We start from the raw sequence: 12,196 nt of genomic DNA, 5'->3' as shown, positions 1-12,196 counted from the left end.
CTGGGTCTTTCATTGTTTTGCCAAAAAAGAAGTTCTGTGTCATCCCATTTTGGGGGACAGAAGGGAAACAGTGATTAATTCTCAGAGCAAGCTCACGTTAAAAAGCCAGGCAGAAAATTAAGAGAGGACTCTAGGAGTGTGGGAGGCTGCCATCTCTTCTGCCCTGTAAACTACACTCCTTCCTTAAAGAGCTGTTACATTTCTCATGGGAAAAGATCTCACCTTTAAGGAGCTGAAACTTACCCACTTGAACAGGTGCAAGGGCCAGACAACCGGTTGTTCTCTTTATGGACTATCGACAAAGATCACTTAAAAAAATCATGATTATTGGTGAGTGGTAAAAACCAGCCAATTCACACAATGCCTTCATAAAATGAAACTCAGCTGAGAAGAAAGAGAACAGGCCAGAATCAGGGTAACTCAGATACAACCTGTCACCTGTGGCCCCATACAGTGAAAGCCTCCCACACAGCCTCCTGAGTTAAGGACAACAGGGTAATTTTGACGCTGAATTCTCGTCCTTTGAAAGATGCTGTTGCCTAGGTATTATGTTATACTCATTTTTCCATTTGTAAACAGATCTAACTTACCTCTACAGAACAGTGGAAGGGGGAAAAAAGAAATTTCTTGTCATTAATGAGATTTATTTTTCTTGATTAAATAAACGTTTGTGAACTAGAGAATGTGCAAATTTAACACGCTGTGAAAACAAGCAAGGTTCATGTGGACCGCAGACACGAACAAAATTCAAGCCTGACACTCTTCAAAGGAACCAAGGGCCCCATCTGCTGATGTTTAAATGTACTACAGTAGCAAATGGATTAAAAGGAGCATATGAAAAAAGAATTTATTGAACTAAAATACAACTAAATAGCCTGAAGTTTCAGAATCTAAGAAGCAAAATGCACCTTTAGAAGTTGGAGAATGTGCCCCTCTCGCCCTCAGGGCATAACTGCAGGGAAGTCACTCCGAGCAGATAAGTAGTTATTTTGGTTTTTATTTTTATTTTTTAGTCCTTGGGAAAGGAGCTTCAAGCATACAGCCTTCACTAGCTACCTTTTCTCTACTGAAAGTCCTCTGGTTGGAGCAAGTGCTCTTAAACCTCTGACTGGGGAATTCTTGTCTTTAAGGGACTTTGAAGAGTTTGGATCTTAATGGGTTTTGAAGCTTCCCCTTTTGTTGATAAAGAAGATATTCCAATTACTTCTCAGCCTTTTCTCCACCATGAGGTAATTCTGGGACCTTTCTCTGAAGTTTATGTTGGTTATGACCAATGCAGCAACTAAGCCAGTAGGTAAAGCATAAGAGAAAAAAACCTAGATAGGTTAGAATAATGCAGTTTTGGAGTCTAGTCACAGCTGTGTCAAATATTCATTATTTGACCTTTTTCTACCTAGTTTTACTCACCTTAAAAGTAAGGTGTCAGATTGCATGAAATGCAAATACCTCTCCTCCTAGCTCTAAAATCTATTGTGTTATCCAGAAGGGTAGAGAGGGTATCATACAAATCTTTATATCAACATAGCACATTCCATACATTAGGTGCTCCATAAAAATGTGTTAAATGGACATGTTTTCCATCAAAACGTTTTTGTCCTTTAATTATCTTCTTTATCTAATTCTGCCATTTAAGTTTCTGATACTCCTTTTATATTTGGAACTTAATAATACCTGTAGTGGACAACTATTTGCGGTAACCCAGACCCCCTTAACCCCTTTATTTAGAAAACTACCTCAGTGCTCTTAGGAACAATTATCTGTCCTCCACTATGAAGAGTGCTGATGGGACCATCAGTCAGGCTTCTCCGATCTCTCTTAGCTAAGTTGTGAGCACATAAACCAACCCTGGCCAGCTCTCTCTACTGTGGCTTTGAGTCTTACACAGAGAGAAACAGGAAGATAAAAGCAAAGAGGGTGGTGCATTCTGGAAGCATGCTCTGAAATACCTGTCAACTGGTCCGTGTTACCTTGCGCCCTAGACTCCAGGAGCTGACCTAGTTTCTGTGTTATTTCTGAGATGGATTCTCCAGCCTTTCCTTCAGGAAGCTGAAGCATCAGGCTGAGCTACTTGCCAGGTTTCCCAAAACGTTTATTCTCTGCATAAGTAGTGTGGTGGACATTTGCTGTTTGTATTTCCCACGTGCAATCCCCATTGCTTTCTTTCTAACAGATCCCGGACATCCCAGCCATGCAGTTAGGGTAGAATTGATTCCATCTCTCTCTCCAGGGGTAGATCTTGATTGGCTCAAGCTAATTATCACATCTTCTCCCTTGGCCACAGCAAATGGTTCAGAAATGGACATATAACTGAATTTGGGCCAAATATAAGATGTGGTTATTGGGGACTCTGGGGAAGAAGTTACCTCTATTTTCTGTGGCAATTATTTAAAAATCTCTCTCTGTCATTGGATGTGAAGCATGAAACCCTAGTTGTATTAGCATCAGTATCTACCTTATTATCACAAGAGGAACCAGTCTTAAAATGAGGCCAACACTTTGAAAACTATAATGAAAAGACGGAAAGAAACTACATCCTTGGAGGTAATGTAAAAGGCCTGAAACCTGAACTTTTTAGTTATATGAGGCAGTATATTCCCTTTATTGTTTAAGCCATTTTGATTTGGATATTCTATTACTTATAACTGAAATTATCCTAAATAATATCCAGTCTATTCCTCTTGGTAATAACCAAAGAATTTAGCAGATACAGTATTCATTTAGGAATCTGACTTCCTAGGAAGGTGAATCATTCTTGTTCTTATATGCTATACTTCTGCTTAGATATTTCAATGTGATGCTTGATGGGATATTTCAATATCATGCTTGCTTTTTTTTATATTGCTGAATCCTGTTCAATCTGCAGTCCACTATGACCCATTATTTTCTGCCATTCTCATCTAAAGCAAATCAATCATTTATTCTCTTCTATTGGTAGCGTCTCTTTTTTCTTCCTTTGTTTACTTACTTCAATATGTCCCATTTACCTTGTTTTCCTAAGTAACTCTCAAGTTTATCAAAGTCATTTGCAGGCAGTAAGCAAATTTTGCCTTCTAAAGTCCTTGGTATAGTATACCACATAGTAGGTATTTGTGTGAAGAATGAATGAAGAGCTTTATGTCCCAAACTACCTTTCCCTGTTAGTTTAATCAATACCCTGCTACTACATCATTAGGGTGAAAAGAAATGAATTTTACTGGAGGTCCAGCAAGGTCTTAGCTTGGGAGCAGGTGGTTACTGGGATACATACCTGATGATGTGGTCATCTGTGCTTGGGACACTCAATCTAAATCCCTTTTTGGATAAACCCTTGATTTTCCCCTTTTGCACTTGCTGTACCTATTCAACTTCCAACTGTACTTTCTCTCAGTAATATGAAGAAAAGCTGGATGGACCAGCTCATTGATTAAAACACTGGTTCTCTCTCTTGTCATCTGAGGCACTTACTTATTTCACATCTAGTTCCCAGGCACCTTCGACATAACAGCTCCTTCTGTTTCAACTCTTTCCTGATACCCCTCCCCCAGAGTCACTCGCCTTTTTTCTTACCCATCCCAACTGTGGGATCTCCATCCACCAACTTGGTGAAACTGAAACACCAGCTTTTCCCCCTCCCTCATCCAGCACATCTTAATGAGTTACTGAGTATGATTGATTCTATTTAAGTAATATTTTTTAACATATTACCTCCTCTCCACTCCTACCTGCGTTTTCTAGTTGGGATTCTTTTAATCTCTTACCTGAACTAGCCGTCTACTTAGTGTCTCTGTCTCTGCCTCCAGTCCTGCCATGTTCATATACATCTTCCATCTGTCCCCAGGGTGATGTATCGAAAATGTAAATGTGACCTTGTCATTACCCTGTATAAGACAATGGTTTCCCATTACTTTCACTATGTATTCTAACCTGGATCCTGCCTGCTCTCTTCTTACCTCTCACCACTTTGGACATAGTTATTAAAGTTCCAGGAAGATCAAACCACATGTGGTTCAGTCTCTGAAACATATTTCTTCCTGCTCCTATTCCTTACTCATGCTGTTTTCTCTGCCTAGTATAGCTTCCCATCACTTCTTCCCTAGCTAACTTTGACTAAACCTGCTTGGGTGTCATCTTTCCTAAGGGGTATGCTCTGATTACCCCTAGACTTGATCAAGTGATTCAATTCTATGATTCTAGAGAATTCTGTACCCCATCACATTCTAGCATTACAAAGCCAAATTTGAAATAGACACATCAACACACTGCCTATGCTATGTCTCCTTGTGTAGCCTTTAATGAACTATTACACTTGATTTTACCATGTGACTTTACCCTCTTGTTACAGCTGATTGAATCAGGGGTAGGTACAGAGTGTCAAAGGGCAGCCATGGTTGCTTTAAAAAACATGGGCTGGACAAATTCTATCATGTTTGTAAGTATTTTGAACTGAGGAATACAGAGAAAACATTAGAAACATGGGCAATTTCTGAAAACCCATTATGTAGAGAAAAATAATGACTGATCCCTCACAAGAAAAATATTTTTGCCACATCACACAGCATGTGGGATCTTAGTTCCCCAGTCAGGGATCAAACTTGCGTCCCCTGCATTGGGAGCATGGAGTCTTAACCACTGGACTACCAGGGAAGTCCCAAGAAGTTTTTGTTTGTTTGTTTGTTTGTTTTTTTTAATAAAAACAATCCCACAGCATTTATTGTCATCTGGTAATAACATAAAGGTGAGCAAAACAATATGAATAAATGCTTTAGAAATACACTTCTAACAAAGCACACCTAAAAAAACTGTATTGCCTTCTCAACAATTTCTCACTTCATTGATCATTTCTAGTTGGAGACACTTTGGAGCAGAGTAATGTTATCTCCTTTTAGCATGATCCGACCCAGTTGTTTTCTTGACTTTGTTTTAGAATGAATCTCTTCTGCATCATCTAATACGAGGTTCATATACTCATCAAAACCAATGATACAGCCCTCTATCCGCATATTCACTTGCTCATAAAGCCACACCTGAATCCGAGATCTATTTTGCAAGTATCTGAAGATGAGATTGATTGGCTGCACCATCGCCTTCTGCATCTTCTGGCCCTGGCCCCGGTACGCCATGGTGGAAGCTCACCCCAAGAAGTTTTAAGTGAGCAGAAACCACACGTAAGCAGAAGGTATGCAATAGAGAAGTAAAGAGAGCCTGGTGAGGACTTGTGAAGTCCCACTCTGAAATGAGTGAAATCCCCAGGGCCACCTGCATCCAGAGCCACCTTTCAATTCTTGCTCTCTGAAGTCAAGAGGCTCAGCTTTCCCTGAGCTTATCTTGTGTGCTTATCTTCTTATAATAATCTTTCTAATACATGAAGATGTATGAGCTGAGTCTTAGTTCTAGTAAGTAAAGGAGTCTAATCAAAACAGCACTGAATTTTCCTCTGTCCTCATTGGTCTTTACCACTAGATTATATGCTTCCCAAGGGCAAAGAACAGATATAGCATCTGGAACATAGTAAGTAGTAAAGAGAATAGATATTGAAATTCATGAATGAGAAGCCAAATAGAAGGCGTGGAGGGCAGGTGATAGGGATCTGTTGCCAGTAAATGTACATTAACTATAAGGAAATTTATATAAAACAATAAGAGAGTATACTCGTCTCATCAATTACTTAAAGATACTTTATTTTTAAGTGATTATTATGCAAGGGAAATTTTTCCATACTACTCTCTACCTTGTAAAATATGGTACTTGAAATTTGATGCTATATATGATTTTATAGGTTAATTAAACAAGGACTTAATGATCACCTACTATGTGCTTAGCACATTGCTACATGCTATGAAAGATACTAAAATATATAAATGCAAAATTCCTGTTCTTGAGACCCTTATTTTCAGCATCTGTTCTTTATAAATCTTCATTATCACCCTATTCCCTGATTTTTACGAACTATTTTGAAACTAATTTAATTATCCTATAACTTGCTCATAGAAGCTTTCTAAAAAATGGAGTATTTTTTAAATGCCACAAGTTCTAGCTTCTTGCTCCAGTTAATCTAGTAAAAGCACAGTGAAATATTATCAACAATAGACTTCATTTTTTTGACTACTTCAGCCACAATAAAGAGATTATGAAAATTCTAAATGCCTTGCAACTTAAAGTATATAAACTCTATTTTTCAAACTATATGAATAGCTGGAAGAAGCAGCTAAGAGTAAAGGCAAGCAGGGAATTATAGAATAAAACTTTCATAAAGTCTCTGAGATGTCTGGTGAGGAAGTCTCAGGGCTGACTGATTTAAAACCTTAAACACCATTTTGTTGACACAGAATTCTTTTATATATTTTCAGTATATAAATTGTGAGCTCCTCTAAAGGAAACACAGTTTTTCACAGCAAAAACAAAGCAAAAAGCCTCTAACTTGTATTACATTTTAAGCACTAGATAACTTTGCGAGCAGGTAACCAAGTTTATGAAATCATGTTTACGAAATCATGTAAGTCAGCACTCTGTGAATCCGTGTGGCTGGAAGTAACTCCCAAGCAGACTTTATATTGACACATATCTAACCATTTTCACATTTAATATTTTCCCTTATGGTTGTGAATGTGCCTCAAAAATATGGAAATGTGAAAACCAATAGATTCTGTGGCTGCAAATTGTATAGTAACTAATGCAGATGGGAGTTGTTTTCTTTCTCCCTTTGGGACTTTGAAAAGTTTTGAACAGTAACAGGGTTTTTGCCCCTTTAAAAGAAGCCTGGCTTATTCAGGACACCATTTCCACTAAATATAATATCAGGATAGAGGTGGAGCTTTTTTCTTTGTTATGTTAGGAGGAAAAATAGGGCTCAACATATACGTATTTAATGTTCACTGAATAAATAGATAAAAAATGAAAGAAGCAGTTAGGGGATAGATAGGAGAGTGTAGTGGGAATTGAGGCCAAAAGCTTCTTTCTTTTTCAAAATTTTCTAAAATTTCAAGCCCCACCTAGGTTGGCTATCATCATGGTATTTTGTACCATGAAACAAAAACAGTGAGTCTTTCTTAGATCAGATAATGTTGTTTTGAGAAATCAGATGACTGTAACCATTCATTAATCCATTCACTCATTTATTCACCAAATATTTACTGAGCAGGAGAGGGGGGCAGAGAGTGATGGAAGCTATAATTTTAGATAGAGTGGACAGGGAGATGAAAGACCAGAATGAAGTGAAACAAGAAGACATGTGAGCATCTGGGTGAACAGTAGGAATAGCAAGTGCTATTCTGAGCAGGGAGCATGTGCAGTGTGTTCAAGGAGCAGCAAAGAGGGAGGCAAGAAAATAGCAGGAAGCCAGAATAAGTAGGGCCTTGTAGGCCATGGTAATATCTTTGGATTCAATGCTAAGTGTGATGGGAAGCTATTGTAATAGATATTCAGACTTGTCCTTTTGTAGCTAGAATCTAAAAACTTGAGAATGAATAGCGTAGGGTTCAAGTGCATCAAACAGGGCTCACACTATTAACCTCAGGCTCATAACAACTTTTCAATCAATTTTCCAAATGCAATTCCAAACATTGTACTTGGGGGAAGGTAGACATTTTTCTTTAACAGCAATCAAAGGTTTATCAAAAAGGGACCTTAAAAAAAGAAAAAAACCTGATAGATTCCCATCAATAATAAATATTTTTAGGATCCAATTAAGAGTGAACATCAGGAACACGCCATTGACAATCCCAGTTCGCAGAAGCCCAAGATGGAATTAGGCTCTGCTGAACCTTGGCTTATGCCAGGTCAACTCAGACTGAGAATGTAGGGTAGATATAACAGTTAACTCGGAATAATTTTCAAACCTAGCTCAAGAAAGCACAAATCTGATGATAAATCATTTTTTTAAACAGTTTTCTATTGCTTTTGAATACATAATCCTAACATCAAATAAAGCATTTCTAAGAGAAAGTACTTCTTTAATGACTCATTAATAATGAATAACATTCATGGGGGTACCAACAAGTAAAATTTGCTAAAGCTCTCAAAACAAGATGCTGGCACCTTTCAAATGGCATCAGTTCTTGTGTTAGTCAGGGTAGGGTAGGCCAACAACTGTTTAAAAAAAATCCCCAAATCTCAGAGGCCAAACAGTACAATGTTGCATCTTGACCTCATCACAGTCTAGGTTGGCAGCAAGGACCTCGACTTCATGCTATCATCCAGCGACCAGGCTCGTCACACCTCATTACTCTGCCCTCCTCTGGGTCCTTGGACTGCTCTGCATTCAACCAGTGGGTGGGCAGGTGAAAACATGTGTGAGATTTTCACTCCACTTTCATGTCAACACCCCATCTCCTTGATATTCCTCCAACCTCCCTGGTCATTTCCTTCTTGGTCTCCTTTGCTGATTTCTCTTCTTCTCATTAATTTCTTAATGTCAAGGGATGAGGGAAGAAGGAAGCTAGAAATCAGTCCCAGAACATCCTCTCCACTCTATCTAGAGTTGCTCTCAGTAATATAGCCCAGTATCATGGTTTTAATAACATCTTATGTTGTTGACACCTTCCAGGTACACATCTCTACTTGGACTTCCCTCTCCAGTCTCCAGATTTGTACATCTACTTGCCTATTTGACATCTCCTCTCAGATGTCTAATAGATGTATTAAATTCAACATGTCCAAATCTGAACTCATGAGCTTCTCCCCAAATCTGCTCCACTTGAAACCTTATCTACATCAATCCATAACTCTTCCCTTCCAGTTACACAGGTAAAACCCCTGCAGTCATCTTTGTTCCTCTCCTCATCTTACATTTCTGTTGGCTCTACCTTCAAAATACATCCGGAATCCTATGACTTCCTATCTCCTCCACCGCCACCACCTGGTCCTGGCCACCATTATTCCTTGGCTATGTTACTAAAACGGTCTCCAACATGTTTCTCTGATCCCACTCTGACTCTCTACAGTCTTTCTTGACACAGCCAGAGTGATCCTTTTAAAAGTAGAAATCAGATCATATCACTCTTCTACTCAAAACCCTTCAATGGTTTCTTATTTCCCATTTCACTCAAAGTAGAGGCCAAAGTCATTACAGTGCCTACAAGACCCAGTGCCCTATGGGCTTCTGCTAGCAGTCTGTCCTCATCTCCACTGTTCTCCCACTTCCTCCTCTACCTCAGACAGGCTGGGCCTCCTTAATTTCTTAGAACATGCCAGGGACATTCCTGACTTAGTACATTTACCCTGATGAGAATGTTCTTCCCACTGATATCTATCTGACTAAATCCCTTCACTGCCTTCAACTCTGGTCAAATTATACTTTCTCACTAAAAGTAACCCTGCCCGTGCTATTTAATACTGAATCTTGCCCACTTCTCACCTCACCATGGAACTATTGAACCACCTTACTCATTTACATTTTATTTGTTATGCTGTATGTATAACCTTCTTACATGCTACAAAATTCCTTTCTATTATGTTTATAATTTATTTTGTCTCCCTATTCAGGATTTAAACTATTTAAGGGCAGAGATCTTTTTCCATCTTGATCAAGATGATTTCCACTTGCCTAGACCAATGCCTGGTAATAATACTATTTAATAAATATATTTGAATGAATGAGTGAAGGACAAACATCATAGTAGAAGCAACAGAAAAAAGAAATTAAAATTTGTCGGATATTCCTAGTACCTGATTCTCTGCTCTTGCTGGCTTCTGTTTCCTGCCTTAATCATATCCGTGGACTTTAGACTCTAGTTCCCATTTGAACTAGCTCTCAGGGACCTACTGGATCAGGAGCAATACAGCATGAGATACCAGTGTGTGAGCCCTTATGCCAGACATGTCTGGACTCAATTCCTAGCTCTACCGCTTTGGGCAAGCCATTTCCACTCATTAGCCCTCAGTTTCCTTAACGTTAAAATGCCAATTATAATAGTACCTATTTCACAGTGTTTTATGAGAAATGAATAGGATAATACATGTGATGACTACCACTGTTTTCACAGTTTTTGTGTTGGATAATTATTAGCTACTGTTAGCTACTGCTTTCCAATGGATGTTCCTAAATATGCTGACTTAGTGGCCTACCCACAATGCCCCCACCTGACACCTGGTCCCACAGACTCCACCTCTCTTAAATCATCACATGATGGACTAGGTCTTAGGATATTCAAGAAAACAGTTTGGTTTTCTAAGTGTATTCTGTATATGTAAATAATCTATTTTACACCGAAGTTAATGAAACTATTGATATTGTTGGTAAGAAATAAACTGTCAAATATTGGCAATTTCATATAGTTCAGCCCAATGTTTTCAATTTGTTTAGAATACTCTTTTTCAATGTGGCAGGCAAGTGTTAGTTGAGCCTAGTTCTGGTTGTGAAGTTGCAAATTGAGATAGAAATAAAACTGGAGTCATAGAGATACATCTTAGGACCTCATAAAATATGGAATATTTTTCTCTTTTATCACTCCTTTCTGGGACTTATATTCTACTCTATTATAAAGATGTGTATGCCCTTTCTTGTCTTTTCCAAGTCCTCCCAACCCCTCCCCATAAATACTCAGCCTCCCCCACTATCTTAGTTAGGGTTCTCCAGAGAAGCAGGACCAACAGGAGATATCTATCTTTATCTCTGTACCTATATCTGTCTATACTCATACCTGTATCTGTGTCTGTATCTGTATCTCTATCTAGAGAGAAAGATTAGAGAGAGAAAAAGAAAATAGTTATGTAATTGTGGGAGCTGACAAGTCTGAAATGCATCAGGCAAGAGGGCAGGCTGGAAATTCAGAATGCGTGTTGCCATCCTAGATCTGAATTCCACAGGGCAGGCCAGGTAGGCTGGAAACTCAGGAAGGCTTTCTATGCTGCATACTTGCTAGTAAACTGTTATGGGTTGAATTTTGTCCCCCTAAAAAGTGATATAAAGTCTTAACACCTAGTACCATTGAATGTGAACTTCTTTGGAAATAGGGTTAATACAGATGTAATTAGTTAAGATGAGGTCACAGTGGAGTAGGTTGGGACCCTACACCAATGACTGGGGTTTTTGATGCAAGAGGGACGAGATATGGGGATATATGTATATGTATAGCTGATTCACTTTGTTATAAAGCAGAAACTAATACATAATTGTAAAGCAATTGTACTCCAATAAAGATGTTAAAAAAAAAAAAAGAATGCCATGTGACATGCACACAGGGAGAACACCATGTGAAAATTGGAAGTATGCTGTCATAAGCCAAGTAAGTACCAGAAGCTAGAAGAGAGACCTGGAAAAGACCCTTCCCTAAAGCCTTCAGACAGAGCATGGCCAACGCCTTGATCTCTGACTTCTAGACTCCAGGCTATGAGAAAATAAACTTCTATCATATAAGTCTCTCAGTTCATAGTACTTTGTTACAGTAGCCCTAGCAAAATAATACACCCACCAACACAGAACTCTCTTGGATTCCTCCCTGTCCTTCTCTTCCAATCTTTAATGAACCACCATATCCTGTCTGTCCTAACATTCAAAACCTCTCTCAAGTCTGGTCTCTTTTCTACCTTTATTTTAGGCCCTTATCATCTCTCACATTTATAGTATAACATCCTCCTAAGTGGGTCTCCCTGGTTTCAGCCTCTCCTTTCTCCAGCCCACTCTCCACACTTCATCCAAAGATCCCCTTCTTATACAAATCTAACCATGTCTCACATCTGATTGGAAACCTCCACTGATGCTCCTTTACCAGATGCTAATACTTGATTCCTTAGCATGGCACTCAGGTCTTCATAACCTGGACCTAACCTTTCTTCTCATCTTTACCTTTCTACTTTGCTTCCTTATCCTATAACTTTAGACCATGCCAAAGTTCTTATTTTTTAAAAAAATAGACTATTATCTTTCATGCCATTGACTGTACTAACTGATCGTTTCACTCTGATAGAACCTAGTCCTCCTCTTTGATTTAATACCTTTTCCAAATGTCTGAACTGCCAATGCTCAATACCATGCTTCTCTTCCCACCCCACCTTTCAGTCAGTCTGGTTGTCAGGGACAGAGGAGAGGTTACGTATTTATTGCATAATGCTAAAAATTACGTGCATAGAGAGAGGAAGAGAATTGGGCTCAGAGGCGGGTAGAAGGAAACAAGCTTAAAAAGAGAATGGGAGGGGCTTCCCTAGTGGCGCAGTGGTTGAGAGTCCGCCTGCCGATGTAGTGGACACGGGTTCGTGCCCCGGTAGCGGCTGGGCCCGTGAG

General features: G+C 39.0%; 1 protein-coding gene across 1 annotated transcript; it reads right to left on the bottom strand.

The window, feature by feature from the left end:
* Positions 1-4,673: 4,673 nt before the first annotated feature.
* LOC101324538 (small nuclear ribonucleoprotein E-like) lies at positions 4,674-5,106 on the bottom strand. Its single transcript, XM_033850261.2, has one exon. The coding sequence runs from the start codon at positions 5,097-5,099 to the stop codon at positions 4,821-4,823; it is 279 nt and encodes a 92-aa protein (XP_033706152.1). The 5' UTR covers positions 5,100-5,106; the 3' UTR covers positions 4,674-4,820.
* Between the last annotated feature and the right edge of the window lie 7,090 nt (positions 5,107-12,196).

This window comes from Tursiops truncatus, chromosome 1 (assembly GCF_011762595.2).
Source record: "Tursiops truncatus isolate mTurTru1 chromosome 1, mTurTru1.mat.Y, whole genome shotgun sequence".
Classification (NCBI taxonomy): domain Eukaryota; kingdom Metazoa; phylum Chordata; class Mammalia; order Artiodactyla; family Delphinidae; genus Tursiops; species Tursiops truncatus.
The sequence above is the reverse complement of the archived record's forward strand: the minus strand, read 5'-3'. Positions and strand labels throughout refer to the sequence as shown.